The following is an 18,821-nucleotide window of genomic DNA, read 5'->3' as shown; positions in this document are numbered from 1 at the left end:
AGAATTAAGATCACAAGTTGTTGATTAACACTTATGTGTTATGCATAATTTTGGTTAATTTGTCATTAAGATGTCATTAGGCATAATTAACCATGATTAGTGTTTTTATGACCAAAACTCAATTGAGTATGGAGAGGGCATCTATTCTAAGCATGTTGAGACATGTTTCATGAATTATAGATGTCGAGAACTAGTCAAACTTTATTTGGTTAAAATTGGTAACAGAGAAAACTGCGGTCGCACCGCGTTTGACCGTGGTGGTGACCGTGCAACTTATTTTCATAAATCTGTGTTGCAATTCAGTTTGGGGTTTCACGGTTGACTATGCAGTCGACCGTACCTCGACCGTGTGTTTAGCTGAACTTTTAATTTCATTCTTTAACCTATGTTTGACTTGGTCATTTGCAAGATAAAGAATGGATTAGTAACCTTGCGTGTTTTATGTTAAGATGTCAGTCATCACTTATGCATATGTATGTGTCATCATCAAAACATATTCTTTGGTTAATTATCATACTTAAGTTTGTCGTTTAGTTTATTAACCAACATTCAACCAATAATATCATTATGTTGATTTGCATGATCAGTACGGTTTGATGTGTAAAATGGTAGGTCTGTGTGACGACCCGGAAATTTCTGACCAAATTTAAACTTTAATCTTTATATTATTCCGATATGATAAGAAAAGTTTGTTAAGTTAAATCTCAAGAATTTTAAACTGTGTTCATACATTCATTATAACCTCGACCAAATTCCGACGATTCATGAACCGTTATATATAAATAGATATGTATATGTATATATATATATATATTATAACTTCAGAATATTAATAAAGTATTAAACGTATAATACTTTACACGAACGTATTTGTTTCAATATGATTTTTGATGAAATTAAAAAAAATATATTAAATGATTGAATTATCAGAAACATTGAATTATGATTACAAGTCTCTGTTGAGAGGTCCACTATGATTTGAGAAAATCTATTCCTCTTAACGATATTCAGAATAATTTGTAAAGCTATTTATAAATAAAAACAAAAAGTGTCATTTACGAAAGTTAGACAAAAGTTAGTGGAGAATTGGTTTCCATAATATTCTATTAATCTATTTTCAAACGTACAAAGACGTTTTCAGTTTAAAAAAGAACTTTATTATTAAAACGTATATAACTTTTATAAATATCTAGAATCACTTTTGACAACTCATTACTTAACCAGTATAATAAATATAACGATATTTATATTTTATTTCATTAAATATATATAACGATTTAAATTAATATTATATATATTTATACGCGTATTATACATACATAGTTTTTATACTTTTACTATACTTTAACTTTACCTTTACTTTACTTTTACTTTACTTTAACTTTAATAATTCACTTTAATAATTCATACTTTAATAATTCACTTTAATAATTCATACTTTAAAAATTCACTTTAATAATTCATACTTTAATAATTCACTTTAATAATTCATACTTTAATAATTCATACTTTAATAATTCATACTTTAATAATTCACTTTAATAATTCATACTTTAATAATTCACTTTAATAATTCATACTTTAATAATTCACTTTAATAATTCATACTTTAATAATTCACTTTAATAATTCATACTTTAATAATTCACTTTAATAATTCATACTTTAATAATTCACTTTAATAATTCAAAAATCTATTATAAATAGAATTCAATAGGTTTCATTATTTCATAGAAACTTGAAAATATATTTCTCTAAACTCTCTCAATCGATTTATATATATATATATATATATATATATATATATATATATATATATATATATATATATATTGCTCTGTATTATTTCAAGATATTATTAGTATATATAAAATATTACGACGGAGTGCTGTCCGAGTGATTTCAAAATAGTTTTTTTGAATGAGTTGAAGCTAAGAAAATTATGGGTTATAGCTATGGAGGTGATGGGTATGGTTCATGGGTATGCTCATGAGGTCAATCTAGTGTTTATCATCTCCGTTGCGTCTACGTACTTTCCTGCAATATTGAATCTCAATATTGATACGTTCGTGAATCCGAGGCCAACCTTGCACTTGTTAAATGACGTTATATGTATTTTTACTACGAAATACAGTATTGTGAGTTTCATTTGCTCCCTTTTATATATATTTTTGGGACTGAGAATACATGCGCTGTTTTTATAAATGTTTTACGAAATAGGCACAAGTACTAAAACTAATTCTACGTGGGTTTAAACCAGAAATATACCCTTAGCTTGGTAACATTAAACTACTTGTCTATGTACGGTAGGCGCGAATCCTAAAGATAGATCTATTGGGCCTGACAAACCCCATCCTGACTATGGGATGCTTTAGTACTTCGAGGTTATTTTAAACACACCTGATCTGGTGTACTTCAGAGGGTAAAACATGAACGTTAAGGCTTGTTACCGGGTGCCTACAACTTATAGAATACTTTTATACACTTGCGAGTGTACATATATTTATAAACGGAAATCTTGTGGTCTATTAATATATTAAAATGATTGTTATGATAAACCTATGAACTCACCAACCTTTTGGTTGACACTTTAAAGCATGTTTATTCTCAGGTATTAAAGAAATCTTCCGCTGTGCATTAGCTCATTTTAAGGATATTACTTGGAGTCATTCATGGCATATTTTGAAAGACGTTGTATTCGAGTCATTGAGTTCATCAAGATTATTATTAAGCCAATTATAGTTGGATGTATTATGAAATGGTGTGCATGCCGTCAACTTTCGTTGTAAAGAATGTTTGTCTTTTAAAAACGAATGCAATGTTTGTAAAATGTATCATATAGAGATCAAATACCTCGCGATGTAATCAACTATTGTGAATCGTTTATAATGTATATGAATGAGTCCTTTCAGTTGGTATCAGAGCGGTGGTCTTAGTGAACCAGGTCTGCATTAGTGTGTCTAACTGATAGTCGTTAGGATGCATTAGTGAGTCTGGACTTCGACCGTGTCTGCATGTCAAAAGTTTTGCTCATCATTTTTGTCGGAAATTACCTGCTTATCATTCTTAGTCTAGACACATCTTATTGCAATGATTGCATGAATAGTGTATAGACAAAATTCATATCTTAGCGTATCTATTACTGTAAACTTTGCCTGACATATTCCGTAAATTCCTTCGTAATCTACGAAACCTTTTGCTCTATATAATTAGAATACCACCCGATAGCTGAAAAATCATTTCATATCGAAAAATTCTTTATTCAATCGTACGAAATGGAATTTGTCATTAGTTCAAGTCCCTTAGATTCCGAAATGGAATCCCACTCAAGTTCCGAAAGCAGTGTGACCGGAATGGATAAACCAATTAGTCATCATCTATTCTGGATGAATTGGGGATGGGTTCGTAGCCTCCTTAATCATTGGAAACAAGAAGAAGGTGATCCCTTCCATCCACCACATTGTCCTCTTGGCGAAGAACTTGAAGCACTTACCGGCGAACCTATCCGAAACACCATTTTCTCTCTTATTTCTAGAGTATCTCGTCACGATTACATACTACACCAAATTCTAGATTTTATTTATCCGCTCGTCCGAACCGACAATCACCCCGGTGTAATAGAAGAAGTCAACGAGCTTCGCGCTCGGGTAGTGGCTTTGGAGAATATGGTGCAAAGGTTACAAACACCAGCAGCAGCACCAGCAGCATAAACAGTACCACCATCAGCAACACCAACAGTACCATCACCACCACCAACAACAACATCCACATCCCATACCGCAACATCACAATCTGTATCTCAAACATCAACGTCATATGCCCTGTAAATATCCAGGAATATCAACAACAACAAACGATGAAGTATTAATTCATAAACTTCATTGAAGAGATATCTCTGCGGCAGTTATGTAATCTCCAAAATCTTAGAGATTATTTAATTCTGACCGTAAATCGGATGAGTGAACGGAGATGGTAGAGTAGAAACTTTGATCGAAAATGGTGTACGATTTACAAGCTAGAATTGTTTTACCAACAGCATCAACAGGACCGTAGCATCATCAACACAGTCAGTGCCGTCAGTATCGTCAGAATCAACAGCACCTTAATATCACAAACTCTGTCAGTTCAAGAATCATTGTGGACATCATTACGAATCAACAACAAATATATTGTATCAACGAGTTATGAAGTATTAACTCATTTCCAATCGAAAGATTTATATGTATATTTTATATGTATAAATTTTTAAACCATAATAAATCTTCCCGTACTAAGCTATTATGTGTGAATCTTAACTACTCAGTTAATTCATATTACAAATATGCAATGATGTACGTCCTTCGTCCGCAACTTAACCATCGTTAATTACAATCTCTGTCTCAATTCAATAAAAATCCAATTCATAATTAATCAAGTGTATTATTCGAATATATGTTTGATTTTACACTTTCATCATCGATGTACTCGAAACTTTTCAAATAACATCATTCGTACCTTGCGAAGTTCACAAGAATTTCACGAAAACCAACAAATAACAAAGTAATGATTCATAATTTCAATATTATTGAAGAAATACTTATGCAATTTATAAAGTTTTAGGGATTACTCAATTCTAGTTCCAACCATAAAACAAATGAGTTTAATTTAATATTAACTCATTAAATCTATATTACATCTAAAGAAAATATACACATATATTTTCATAAAGACTGTAATAAACTTCTTTTGTACAAAATATTAATTGTGAAATTTTTTTTAACGGGTAGGTAATACCCGAGAGATATATAAATTCACAATTAATATATTACATTTTTCGAAACTGATTCAGCAATCATCAACTATACTCCCTACTTTCACAACAATATCCATTCTTTCATATAAATCAAAACAATCATACTCATTCAAATTCAATTACATATTCTGATTTTGAAATCGCATAATTCAATTCTAAATATAACCAGTATCATCACTCTTAGATTCCTATATCTTTTAAAGCTATACTTTGACTTCAAAACTGTGTTAGAACATCATATGTATTAACAATTACAATATATGCTAAAACCCTTCGAAATTCCTGAAGACACTTCAACTAAGGAACAATCGAGATGATGATCCAACCACATGTTACCCACAGTTATACACCTGAAAAACTCTCAAAACCCAAGTCATAGTTCGACACGTATCCGTGTTAGACCCTTTGGCATTTACTAGCTAAAATAACTTTTCAATTCCGTTTCAAAATAGACAGTTTTGTCACAGCTCCAGCAAGTCAACTTCGACTTCTCAATCAAAACAGTCTTATTATAACCTCGATAGATACGTTGCCCTTTCGCCAACCTTACCGGGGAATCGTTTATATTCACCACATTAGCAATAAACTTACCAACAACTTCACTGATCTTTGACTTTCCAAAAAAAAAATCATTATAATTATCGAAACCCTATCATATACTTATTCGTACCTTATAACAAGAATTGCCATACCAATTATTGAGAATCAGCAATCAGTATTTTGAAACCTCGCAGCATGTCTACATCAACAATTACATATACACACAACGTCTACCTCCAAGACTTACATTCTTTGAATGAGAAATTTCTGAAAAACACCCTAAACTGCGAACCAGTTCTCGAAATTTTGAAAAATGCTGATGAAGCAGCAAAAACTGTAAACGACCTTAACAGTAAAAAGTTGGATGATAAAGGATAGTATATTGGCAAAGCTCAGAAAAAGAGAAGCTTTGAAACTGGAAAACGGATTGAGCAAAGTATAAAGGAGGCTGTGGACAAATAACAAAGGCTGAACCTGCCTTCAAAGAATCCAAATGATTCAGTACTTGCTGAAGTCATTAACCAATACCTTGCTCCTGACTCTAAACCCCTGCGGACAATATCCTTCATCATCCTCTGATATTAGACATTCTAAGATATTTTTATAATTATTCTTATCTGAAATCATTTACCTCTTCGCGCTATCTGTATTATATCATAAAAGAAACTATTTTAGTTTCTAAATTCTGAAACATTCGAGTTTAAAATAGGAATATTCTTGAAAAAAGTGTTCGGAGCTGAAGCATGAGTTAGTATAATATAATGACACTTGATCAACGTGATTATATTACAGTAATTCATGCTGAGTTTCTAAATGGAACATGATGATTCACAGATCATAACGTCATCGTGTGCTATTTTACACGACTCTTATATTCTCTTTGATCTCTAAATATCAAGAAAATATTTCTTGATGATTCGGCCTTTTCCGAGGTATTCTGGTAATTTGACAAGTCAAGATCGTGCCATTACAATTTCCTTCCTAGAACATTAACAATGTTCATTCCGAAATTTATATCTGCGAATTCTGGACCATTACAAGCGGTGCTTAATCGCAAGAAGAAGAAACGAAAGGACAAAGCTCCGAACTAGAAATGGGAGTATAAATCATAGCAAATAGAAGAGAGCATTAACTGTGGATGACAATGATTATAGAAGAAGCAAGGACTTTGAAATATAAGGGAAGATATAAAACCCAACAACAACCCAGAAATCACAAACTGCATATATCAATGCATATAGCAATATAAAGACACGGGAGAACTAAAAACACTATAAAACCAAGAGTATAGTAGAAGTAAATAGATTCTTCCTGAGACAGATGAAAAAGAAGAGCGATAGATATGAAAGTGAGGAGTATATCAAGAATCAGCACTGGATGAAGCATATTGACAAATACTTTAAAATATGAGTTGAGAAGGTGTGAGTTGTAAGAAAACAAATGAGGTTGATTTATAGTGAAATATCCGACAGAGAAATCAAAATGGATTATCGCATTAATTCGAAGAGGATCATAATTTCCTTAATCACCGAATAATCAAATCCAATATAGATTACAAAGATTTTCTTTTCGAAGATCAATCGTGATGACGTCAAAAGATACGACGAATCACTATTATCTTATTTCATTCATTTACGATAACTTCACTCACACGCTTCGAGTAATCGAATTATTTATCCATTCTTCTTGAACATGATAAAACTCTATAATCGTTATAATAACATTCTCATTGTTAGTCATGACGACCTCTATCAAATTTCGGGGACGAAATTTCTTTAACGGGTAGGTACTGTGACAACCCGAAAATTTCTGACCAAATTTAAACTTTAATCTTTATATTATTCCGACACGATAAGAAAAGTTTGTTAAGTTAAATCTCAAGAATTTTAAACTGTGTTCATACATTCATTATAACCTCGATCAAATTCCGACGATTCATGAACCGTTATATATAAATAGATATGTATATGTATATATATATATATATTATAACTTGAGAATATTAATAAAGTATTAAACGTATAATACTTGACACGAATGTATTTGTTTCAATATGATTTTTGACGAAATTAAAAAAAATATATTAAATGATTGAATTATCAGAAACATTGAATTATGATTACAAGTCTCTGTTGAGAGGTCCACTATGATTTGAGAAAATCTATTCCTCTTAACGATATTCAGAATAATTTGTAAAGCTATTTATAAATAAAAACAAAAAGTGTCATTTACGAAAGTTAGACAAAAGTTAGTGGAGAATTGGTTTCCATAATATTCTATTAATCTATTTTAAAACGTACAAAGACGTTTTCAGTTTAAAAAAGAACTTTATTATTAAAACGTATATAACTTTTATAAATATCTAGAATCACTTTTGACAACTCATTACTTAACCAGTATAATAAATATAACGATATTTATATTTTATTTCATTAAATATATATATAACGATTTAAATTAATATTATATATATTTATACGCGTATTATACATACATAGTTTTTATACTTTTACTATACTTTAACTTTACCTTTACTTTACTTTTACTTTACTTTAACTTTAATAATTCATACTTTAATAATTCACTTTAATAATTCATACTTTAATAATTCACTTTAATAATTCATACTTTAATAATTCACTTTAATAATTCATACTTTAATAATTCACTTTAATAATTCATACTTTAATAATTCATACTTTAATAATTCACTTTAATAATTCATACTTTAATAATTCACTTTAATAATTCATACTTTAATAATTCACTTTAATAATTCATAATTTAATAATTCACTTTAATAATTCACTCTTTAATAATTCACTTTAATAATTCATACTTTAATAATTCAAAAATCTATTATAAATAGAATTTAATAGGTTTCATTATTTCATAGAAATTTGAAAATATATTTCTCTAAACTCTCTCAATCGATTTATATATATATATATATATATATATATATATATATATATATATATATATATATATATATATATATATTTGCTCTGTATTATTTCAAGATATTATTAGTATATATAAAATATTACGACGGAGTGCTGTCCGAGTGATTTCAAAATAGGTTTTTTGAATGAGTCGAAGCTAAGAAAATTATGGGTTATAGCTATGGAGGTGATGGGTATGGTTCATGGGTATGCTCGTGAGGTCAATCTAGTGTTTATCATCTCCGTTGCGTCTACGTACTTTCCTGCAATATTGAATCTCAATATTGATACGTTCGTGAATCCGAGGCCAACCTTGCACTTGTTAAATGACGTTATATGTATTTTTACTACGAAATACAGTATTGTGAGTTTCATTTGCTCTCTTTTATATATATTTTTGGGACTGAGAATACATGCGCTGTTTTTATAAATGTTTTACGAAATAGGCACAAGTACTAAAACTAATTCTACGTGGGTTTAAACCAGAAATATACCCTTAGCTTGGTAACATTAAACTACTTGTCTATGTACGGTAGGCGCGAATCCTAAAGATAGATCTATTGAGCCTGACAAACCCCATCCTGACTATGGGATGCTTTAGTACTTCGAGGTTATTTTAAACACACCTGATCTGGTGTACTTCAGAGGGTAAAACATGAACGTTAAGGCTTGTTACCGGGTGCCTACAACTTATAGAATACTTTTTATACACTTGCGAGTGTACATATATTTATAAACGGAAATCTTGTGGTCTATTAATATATTAAAATGATTGTTATGATAAACCTATGAACTCACCAACCTTTTGGTTGACACTTTAAAGCATGTTTATTCTCAGGTATTAAAGAAATCTTCCGCTGTGCATTAGCTCATTTTAAGGATATTACTTGGAGTTATTCATGGCATATTTTGAAAGACGTTGCATTCGAGTCATTGAGTTCATCAAGATTATTATTAAGCCAATTATAGTTGGATGTATTATGAAATGGTGTGCATGCCGTCAACTTTCGTTGTAAAGAAAGTTTGTCTTTTAAAAACGAATGCAATGTTTGTAAAATGTATCATATAGAGGTCAAATACCTCGCGATGTAATCAACTATTGTGAATCGTTTATAATGTATATGAACGGGTCCTTTCAGTCTGGCTCTTTGAATTTGTTTGTTGCTAAATTATAGGTGAATGTGTATACGGTTTGATGTGTATATGGGACATCTCGGCATTGCAATATGGTTGTTAATAATGTTGTTTACTAATTTTTTTTCATCCTTATAATGCAGGTATAGAGTCACATAAATGTTAGTAAATCCTATATTACACGAAATCGAGAAGATACTACAACGGAATAGTGGTACATTCAACAGTTACAAATCTATGATGTAGCAATCTATATCTTCTTTGGTGCATATATATGTGCGTATGCATAATTGGTTTATATATGTAATTGTGTGTACATAAATAGGTAATATAGATAGAGATATGTTGAATGCTATCTATGAATATGTTGCTACTGCCTATACTATTAAAATGGTGATTTATAGAAAGTGGGTTAGGATTCAACCTACGTACATGCAATACAAAGTTACCATGAGATACATAGCATCATATATGACTTGCATATTCACGAGTTTGTGAAAACTTAGTTTTACGACTTCCGTTCAACGAACGGATTTATAAAACTATTAACACACATAGACTAACTTGTAATGTTTTTTTTTTTCCAGGGTTATAAATTTTTAATAAACGAAGAAAGAAAAAGGCAGTATTCAAGATTGGAAATTTACTAACATCAAGTAAAACAAATTGTTTGTTGCATTCAAAGTGTATTGTCTCATAGCGTTTACGAAACTTATTGTTACCATGTTTTTCGTTTCAAGATGAATACGGTCAAAAATGAAGCTTTTTGTTGTTATACATGTATCATACAGGTAATACACACCAGTACGAACGTTTTTAAATACTACTCCCTCCGTCCCGCCACAAGTGTCCACATTTCTATTTTGGGATGTCCCATTACAAGTGTCTACTTGGTATTTCAACCAATGGGAAGAGGTTATTCTGGAGAGAGAAGATTTCTGATTGGTGGAGGATGGAATTAGTGGAATTTCCTAAAACTGTGTGCAAAAAGTAAGTGAACACTTGTAATGGGACGGAGGTAGTATTATAGAGCTGCCGTGCAATACACGCACTCTTAAAAAATCTACTAGATAAATAAAGCTTAAATAAAATAAATGGGCTTGAATTGTCGTTTAAATTAGAAGTAGATCCCACAAAATGCCCAGTAAATGAAATAGGTTAACAAACGATATATATACAGATACAGTATATGCAGCATCAATACAACTACGGTTTAACGGAAGAATTGAGTCAAGGGAGAGTGTCCTGCCTTCCGGAAGATCGCCGTTAGATATACCGGAGATACATATCTCTTTAACCACACGGTGCATTCATGGTATAATCATATACTCCACTTCTTTTGTCGAATCCATAATTTGTACATCAATGATTCAATGGGCTGGTCGTTATCTGATTCTTATACTATAATTTTAATTGTGTTGAGCCTGTTGTGCTATATACCTGTTTTAGCATCGGAATAAATGAACATTGAGTTGCTATTGCCTGTTAAAGGGCAAATTGTCAAAATTTTATGCTGTTTAGATAATATAAAGTAAAGCTGTAATTGTGATTATGTGATCGTTAATTTATATTTACTATATATGTATATATACACTTATTTGAGCTTTTTTGTGTGTACAAGTGTTCATTTTTTTTTACAAAAACCTGAAATTCTTGTACCAATTAATGGCCGCGTTTTGAAATTATTAACTTATAAATTACTGATTTGCATGATCTAGGGCACTGGATCTGTAACATTCAGTAATAGGGTTGTGTTTATGCATCTGTCCTGTATTCATATAATATTCATCTTCTTCATACATGTATTTGGCAATATGAACCTTGCATATGCAACTTATATGTATCGTATCAAATCAAATTTTATACGGAGTATATTTCAGTGCTTAGGAAAAAATCAGATTGTTAATCAATGTATTCATTATTGTATTGATTTTGATTATTAGGAATTTGTTTACGGTTAAAGTTAAGCGTGAATAACACTGTTTTATGATGTATTGAAGCCTAGAGGTTTGAAGAAATCCATGAAGAGGCTCAATGCCCCCAAGCATTGGATGCTTGCTAAAACTGATGGTGCTTTTGTAAGCAAACTGTAAATCTTTTGTTTTTTTTATTTTATTTATGTATCTGTTTATTTTTAAATAATGATTTATAATTTATAATTGGTGATTTTATTTTTCTATTTTAGGCTCCCAAGCCATCATCTGGACCTCACAAAGCAAGGGAATGCTTACCCTTGATACTCATTTTGAGGAACGAGTTGAAGTATGCGTTGACATACCGTGAGGTTCAGTCAATCATGATGCAGCGCCATGTACAAGTTGACAACAAGGTTCGGACTGATAAGACTTATCCTGCTGGTTTCATGGGTCGGTAACTTATCACCTGTTGAGTTGTTTCTTATTATGGTTTCTATTTAGGAGAAAATTGTTAAGCCATATTTTTATGAATCCGGCCTTTAGAACTTTAAAGATAACCGGTTTTGTAGAATGAACCTTGAGTAACTTTTAATGCCGAAGCTTATTTAGTTATCATTTGTATGCTAGAGCTAATGAGGTATTTTAAGCAAGTTAATTTTTAATACGGAGTATATGACAATAATATATCCATCATGTGAATAATACTAACAATTTGTGTAGCTTATCATTTTTCATGTGGTCATTGTGTAGTGAACTCCAGATACTGCAGTATATTGATTGATAGTCTAATTGAATGCAGAGGTTTAAATTCATAACTGATTTATTTATGTCTGTTTATCTTGTCAGATGTTGTCTCTATTCCTAAGACCAATGAAAGCTTCCGCCTTTTATACGATACAAAGGGTCGATTCAGGCTACACTCTATTAAGGATGAGGAATCAAAGGTTAGCCATTATACTTGATGCATTGAAGAATCATTCATACATTACTGTAAAAAAAAAAAAAAACTGCACAAAAGTTATTGTTGTGTACTTAAATTAACTAATTTACTCTTGTGCAGTTCAAGCTATGCAAGGTTCGGTCAGTTCAATTTGGTCAGAAAGGGATTCCATACATTAACACTTACGATGGACGTACCATCCGCTACCCAGATCCTCTGATCAAAGCTAATGACACCATCAAACTAGACTTGGATTCAAACAAGATTGTCGACTTCATCAAGTTCGATGTTGGCAACATTGTCATGGTGACTGGTGGTCGAAACACGGGTCGTGTTGGTATTCTTAAGAACAGAGAGAAGCATAAGGGTAGCTTTGAGACGGTTCACATTCAGGATGCAACTGGGCAAACGTTTGCTACTCGTTTGGGGAATGTGTTTACTCTTGGAAAGGGATCAAAGCCGTGGGTATCATTACCGAAGGGTAAGGGTATCAAGCTGACTATTATTGAGGACGCCAGGAAAAGGCAGGCTGCTTTAGCTGCCACTGCATAGGCTATATGTTTCTGGTCAGAGGTTGGTCATGTTAAAACCATTTTTTAATTCTTTGTTTTAGGCAATTTAAGTTTACATTTGAGAGCTATTTTGAAACTTTGCATTTGTTTATTGCATAACTTGTTGCTCATATCTTTTTGGTGACCATTAAGTGTAACAAAATATATCTGTTATTTGGTGGGGTTGTTTTGAGGTTTTTTTTGGTGTATTATGTCTAACAAAATATATATATGTCTTCAAGTTTTGAGGTGAGCTCATTTTAGGTTAATGGTTATAGTTTAGCTCGGTAGTTTGAGTTGGTTCTTAGAAGTTTCATTTTTTTAAACGTGCTGTTAGGGAAACATCCTATTAGTTATACATGTTTTTTTGGGGAAAAAAGAGAAAATAAATAAATAAATAATAATAATTTTTTTTTTTTTGGGCGAAAATATATGATAGTGATCAATTAAACCGTATGTGTATTTTAGGTCTCTCTTCCAGGAAATAAAGAAAACAACATTTTAATGTGCTTTTGATGTAGTAGCTTTCAAATAGACGCCTATGCTATCGATAAAATAACCACCAATACCATAAAATCCTGCAAATGCACCAACATCCCATTTTATTTTAAAATGAGTCCCTCTTTTAGCGCCATATGGTCCCCTGGTTCTCTTGTTTGTCAGGAACGACAACGAAGTGATTACCGTCAGATCAGGCTCCAATCCTGTTGCTAACCCAACCGTTCCTTCAATGCCTCGTATTTCCTCCCCTGACTCAAATTTTAGCTGAAAAGAGTACAAGGAAAGTAAAGAAAAAGACCGTACTAGGATTTAGAGGATGCTATGATTTATGTATGTTTTTACAAAATACAGATACTTATGTTTTGCTAAATTTACACTTTCGTTAAATAAACAAGTAACAAACCCGCGCTTCGCTACATGCTGTTTTCAATTGGTAATTTTGATCGGTTAATTGGACGATTAAAAATAAATGAAATTTTTTTTAGGAAAACAAGGATTTTTAAGAAAAGAATTTTTTTTTTAAAAGCCGGATTACCAAAATACCCCCGAAGTTGAGGGTATTTATGGTGATGCCACCGTGAATAATGTCGATCTCACCATAAATATAAATAGTAGTAGTATTATTCATAATAATAATGATAACGATAATGTTTGAGATAAAGGATTCACCTTATCAGGTGCAACTCCTCCATGCCAACCACCAGCCAATGTGGTAGCCTCCAACGATCTTTCATGTTTTGGAGCAAAAAACATCTGAAGAGAAATTATCTGGTCACCATGTTTTATGTCTATTCTCTTCAAAACATGATTTTTCTCGAGTTTGAAATCCCAGCCAGTTTCTCGAGAAGACGGTTTAGTCGATCCCCATGTTCCAACTCTCACGATTTCATCGTACGCTTTCACATACACGCCAATTTTATCAATACAATGACCTGCATAACCGTAAAATCCAACTAGCGACCCTTGGTGCCATGGTATCGAAAAGGGAGAATCTGATTCTTGACCAAAAGGCCCGTGAGTCTTCTTGTTTGTTACAAATTTTAATGAAGAAACTACTGTATAACCATCTCGGTTAACAATGCTTCCGTTAATGCTAATTATCTCCTCCTCATCCTCAAACTTGATCTGGATTATATACAAACAATCATGCCAACGTTCTGTTTAGAATGAGATTAAAAAAAAAGAAAAAAGAAAAAAAGAAAAACAATATACTAATTTGTTTGTTGGACTTGAGATTTATTCACCTCATCATAACCTGCTGTGTCTTCACGAATCCAACCACCAAATTTTTCACAAGTCTTCTCAACACCTGATGATGATATTGAGGTGAACTTGAGAGAGTATATTACATCAGCGTGATCAATTTCTATCTTCGATAGACGATGATCATGTTCAAGCTTGAAACACCAACAGTTATCTCCACTTTGTCTTCTCCATGGTCCAACCGCAATTAATTTTGGTACTTCACTACCAATCTTGCAACAATATAGAATCATTTATTTATCAATGTAGTAAAATATGCATGGAAGTATAGTTCAAATAACGTTATGTAGTCTTTAGCGTAGAACGAACTTACCTGAAGTTCCAATGCCTTCTCAAGTTCTTTGACAATCGAAGCCATTGTTGGGCGTTCAGATATAGACTCATTCAAGCATCCATAAGCCACATTTGCGAATGTGTCTAAAGAATCTTCCTTTATTTGAGTTATGGGATCGCGATGTACGATCTCATTCAACTTGTTAAGCTGAAAATATTTTTTGGCTAACATAGGAAGATGCAGTTTTTCATATGGATGAAACTCACATGCCATCCTACCACACAAGATTTCAAACAACACTACACCGAATGAATAAACGTCAGATTCCTTGGTTAGCTTGTTGGTAGACGCATATTGTGGATCAACATAGAACTTGGTGCCACAAGGTGGACCTTCTAAGAAAGTGAACCCATCATTTGAAAAGCCTATTTTTGCCAGTCCAAAATCAGATACTTTCGCTTCATAATTCTCGTTCAACAGAATGTTCGAACTTTTTATATCACAATGCAAGACTCTAAGATGTTGACCCGGATTATTATTATGAAGGTAACTTAAACCATGGGCCGCACCTATGCTTATTTTCAGACGTTGTATCCAAGAGAGTTCTCTGCTCTTTATATATTTGTCAAGGCTTCCATTTTCTGCTAGTTCATAAACAATTATCTTTTCCCCATTTTCGTCACAAAACCCAACGAGACGAATAATGTTTTGGTGTGTACATGCTAAAAGCATCTTAATTTCAGCCGAAAACTCAGTTTCACCTTGTCCATGAACACGATTTAACCGTTTCACAGCAACGTCAATCTGATTCCCAGATATTGAGATATTGCACTTATAGACTTCGCCGAATCCACCACCCCCAATTTTATAAACAACACTAAAATCGTTGGTGGCCAACTTTATATTTTCTAGTGAAATTTTTTTGGAACTTGAGCTTTGAATGACAGACATTATATGGTTACAATCAAATTCCAAAAAGGAGCAATATTTTTCTTGATCCTATCTGTCAAATCAGTATAGCACTCTAATCAAACACACATTTTACATTTACAATTATCATCATAACGGCTTTATATATTAACCATTAAGTTTGAATTTCAAACACAACTAGCTAGAAACCATTGCATACATAAATTAACAGATGAGTTTAAAAGGTTAATTAAAAATCAAAGGTGATCGTTAAGGATATAAAACTACACAAACACAGCATCTGCTATTTGGGTAAGTTTGTTCTGCAGATAGAATTATACATCATCAAGTCTAGTAAAGTAGTAATTAAATCATCTATTTATACAATTAACATATAATCCTTGTTACAGTTGGAAAATACTCCGTATTTCAGTAGGGTTTTAGATGCTAGTTACGTTTACAGTTAAAGTTAAAAGTAGTTACCAAATTAAAATCTTATCCAACCAAAATTACATCAAACTATACTAGGTTTGTGTTAATCATTTCAATATGTATTTTACTTTTGACGATTTCACTATTGTATGAGTCGAACTTCCATTTCATCTACAACACACGAAATTAGGTACCCCGACTTGACGGGTTCACAAAATAGAATAGTGATTGGCCGGGGCAATTACAACCTTGCAAAAGGTCTCATGTTCGAATATTGTGGTTGAAATCGGCTACGGAGAATTCCGGATGGGCTAGGGTCGAAATATTCGCCTCACAGGTAACCCGAACAAGGAAAACCCTTATAAATTAAAATATACAATACAAGTTGTTGGTGATTTTAGTGTCATCCAACGTACATGTTAGTTAGTTGCGATTTACTTGAATGCAGGTGTTAACTAGCTATACTTAACAACGGGAATTTCGAAGAATGTGGAGTACACGCCCGTAAGAATTGGTTACTAACTGTCGCGCAAAATGCGGGGGTCAAGGGGGATGCGCCCCCTTGCGGGGTCCAAGGGGCAGCGCCCCTGGCTGGGGCCCCGCTAAAATGAAGAACAGTTTTTCCCCGAAACCTCAACTGAAATTGCACTATTCGTTACCAATGAAAATGTGCATTCCAATAGTTATACCTTTTGATATAACAGTTTTTCCCGTCTAAAATGAAGGGATACACCCTTTCATTTTCTAACTGTTTCCTATAACAGTTTTATGAACGTTTTCTTGGTTCATTTTCTGCATTCATTCAAACAACAGAAAACACACACAATTCTCTAAGATAATTTGATCATTGATTGCATTGCCAAAAACACTGATTGCGTTCTTGTCTTATCCTTGTAAAGATTTCGTGAAACCGAGACAATCGTTGAGTCGAAATACTTTATAGAGAAAGTGAAAACACGATTCAAGAACGAATCCAGACAGTCAATTCATACCGATTTTCTTACACAAGTTTTGAAAATACGTTTCACAAAATACTTGTCCACTATTCAAAAAGAAGATGTACCAAATTAAATTTGTACTTTCATAAGTTAATATAAATAATTAGGTTCTAGCATGAAACGACCTTAATGCACTATGGATATAGAGTTAGCATATCATAATTACATTAAAACTTATGTAAGTAACCTAGCAAATATTAAAAAATATAAGGTTCAATAAGAAAGAAACGACCTTAATAATGCAGTGGAAGCCAGATCTCCACACTCCAGCTGATTATTTCAGATGAATACTTGACAGTGAAAGAAACTAGTATATATATTTGCTGGGAATTAATCAAAAGATTCACATGTAAGCTCCATGACTATGTCGATATACTACTATATTTCAGATATGACAACCTATCATAATAATCATTTAATATTAGTTAATACTATTATATTCGCATGATTTATGCATTATGACTAATTTTACCACTTAAGATATATACGAGCAGTGAGGCCCGCTGTAGGAGATGGTTTTGCTCTATTCTTTAAATAATGTTTTTAGTAATTTATAATTATAATACACGGACATTGACAAAAAATTTTATTAAATGAAAAGTAAGAAAAACAATATTCATATACTCCAAAAGTAATTTTTGGGAAAAATTAATAAAAAAAAAATATATTTTTTATATAGTTAAAAAATAAGATTGAATTGATGAAGAATAGAATCCAGATCCATAATTAATATAAGTGATAATGTTTACAACCAATTCTGATTTTATAGAGTTAAAAAATAACAATGAATAATATTGATGAAGAATAAAATCCAGATCCTTAATTTATATAAGTGATAATGTTTACATACAATTTTTATTTTATAATTGTCGACGATAATTAGATTCCATGTCTATTCCACATGATAAACAAATACTTCGTACATAGGTAGTGTTCAAGAAGAACGAATTAAATAAAAAGTAAAAGATGTTCATGTGCAAATTTAAAAAATCGGACGTGATTAAACTTTTAGTTACTTGGTACACTTTGATTGGTTGAAAAGTAGAAAGTTACTAGATTTATGAGCCCGTGCATTGCACAGGAACTCATCCGCAAGCATTATTTATTTTTAAACTTATATATAAAATAACATTATTTGCGGAAAATTGTCAATAGTACTGTTGTGTTTGAATTAGCAAAATACAGTATATGTTTTTGTAAACAACACACATTAGTAAAACTTTGATAAATTATAGTTAATACATATATTGATTACAAAACATAAAGTTACATATTGATGTAAACATGATTTGTTGTAATGTTAATGTTAATATTTTCGTCTTAATATTTTTCAAATTAGCAATGTTATGGTACCTCTGAAGAAATCCACACATTATAAAGTTGTCTCGTGCAACATACTATGTAAATGAATACAATGTTCTTCACATTATAAACAGAGATTCACAAACTTTTTCAAGAGTAAAAGTGCTCTATCCATGGTAGGATTCACAACAGTTACCTATAAACAGAGATTTAAACAAATGGGTCAAACACAACTTTAAATTCTTAACTTGATGAATGATCATTAACAATTTGCACATGGTTCTAATAGATCAAATAAGGTCCGAATCTTACTTGCAAATATGC

General features: G+C 31.8%; 1 protein-coding gene across 1 annotated transcript; it reads left to right on the top strand.

The window, feature by feature from the left end:
* Window positions 1-11,411: 11,411 nt before the first annotated feature.
* Window positions 11,412-13,007, top strand: LOC139882056 (small ribosomal subunit protein eS4-like). The gene is made up of 4 exons (XM_071866435.1): window positions 11,412-11,489; window positions 11,597-11,777; window positions 12,174-12,271; window positions 12,388-13,007. Exons 1-4 carry the CDS (start codon window positions 11,433-11,435, stop codon window positions 12,817-12,819), a joined length of 768 nt encoding a protein of 255 aa, XP_071722536.1. The 5' UTR covers window positions 11,412-11,432; the 3' UTR covers window positions 12,820-13,007.
* The last annotated feature ends 5,814 nt before the right edge of the window (window positions 13,008-18,821 follow it).

The sequence above is a fragment of the Rutidosis leptorrhynchoides genome, chromosome 1, assembly GCF_046630445.1.
Source record: "Rutidosis leptorrhynchoides isolate AG116_Rl617_1_P2 chromosome 1, CSIRO_AGI_Rlap_v1, whole genome shotgun sequence".
NCBI classification, from domain to species: domain Eukaryota; kingdom Viridiplantae; phylum Streptophyta; class Magnoliopsida; order Asterales; family Asteraceae; genus Rutidosis; species Rutidosis leptorrhynchoides.
The sequence above is the reverse complement of the archived record's forward strand: the minus strand, read 5'-3'. Positions and strand labels throughout refer to the sequence as shown.

What these genes read in the sequence shown, in the direction of transcription:
- LOC139882056 (XM_071866435.1), top strand. Translation starts at nt 11,433, where the DNA reads ATGAAGAGGCTCAATGCCCCCAAGCATTGGATGCTTGCTAAAACTGAT. An exon ending in TTATCCTGCTGGTTTCATGG is followed by an intron (nt 11,778 to 12,173) that starts GTCGGTAACTTA and finishes TTATCTTGTCAG; the next exon opens with ATGTTGTCTCTATTCCTAAG. An exon ending in TTAAGGATGAGGAATCAAAG is followed by an intron (nt 12,272 to 12,387) that starts GTTAGCCATTAT and finishes ACTCTTGTGCAG; the next exon opens with TTCAAGCTATGCAAGGTTCG.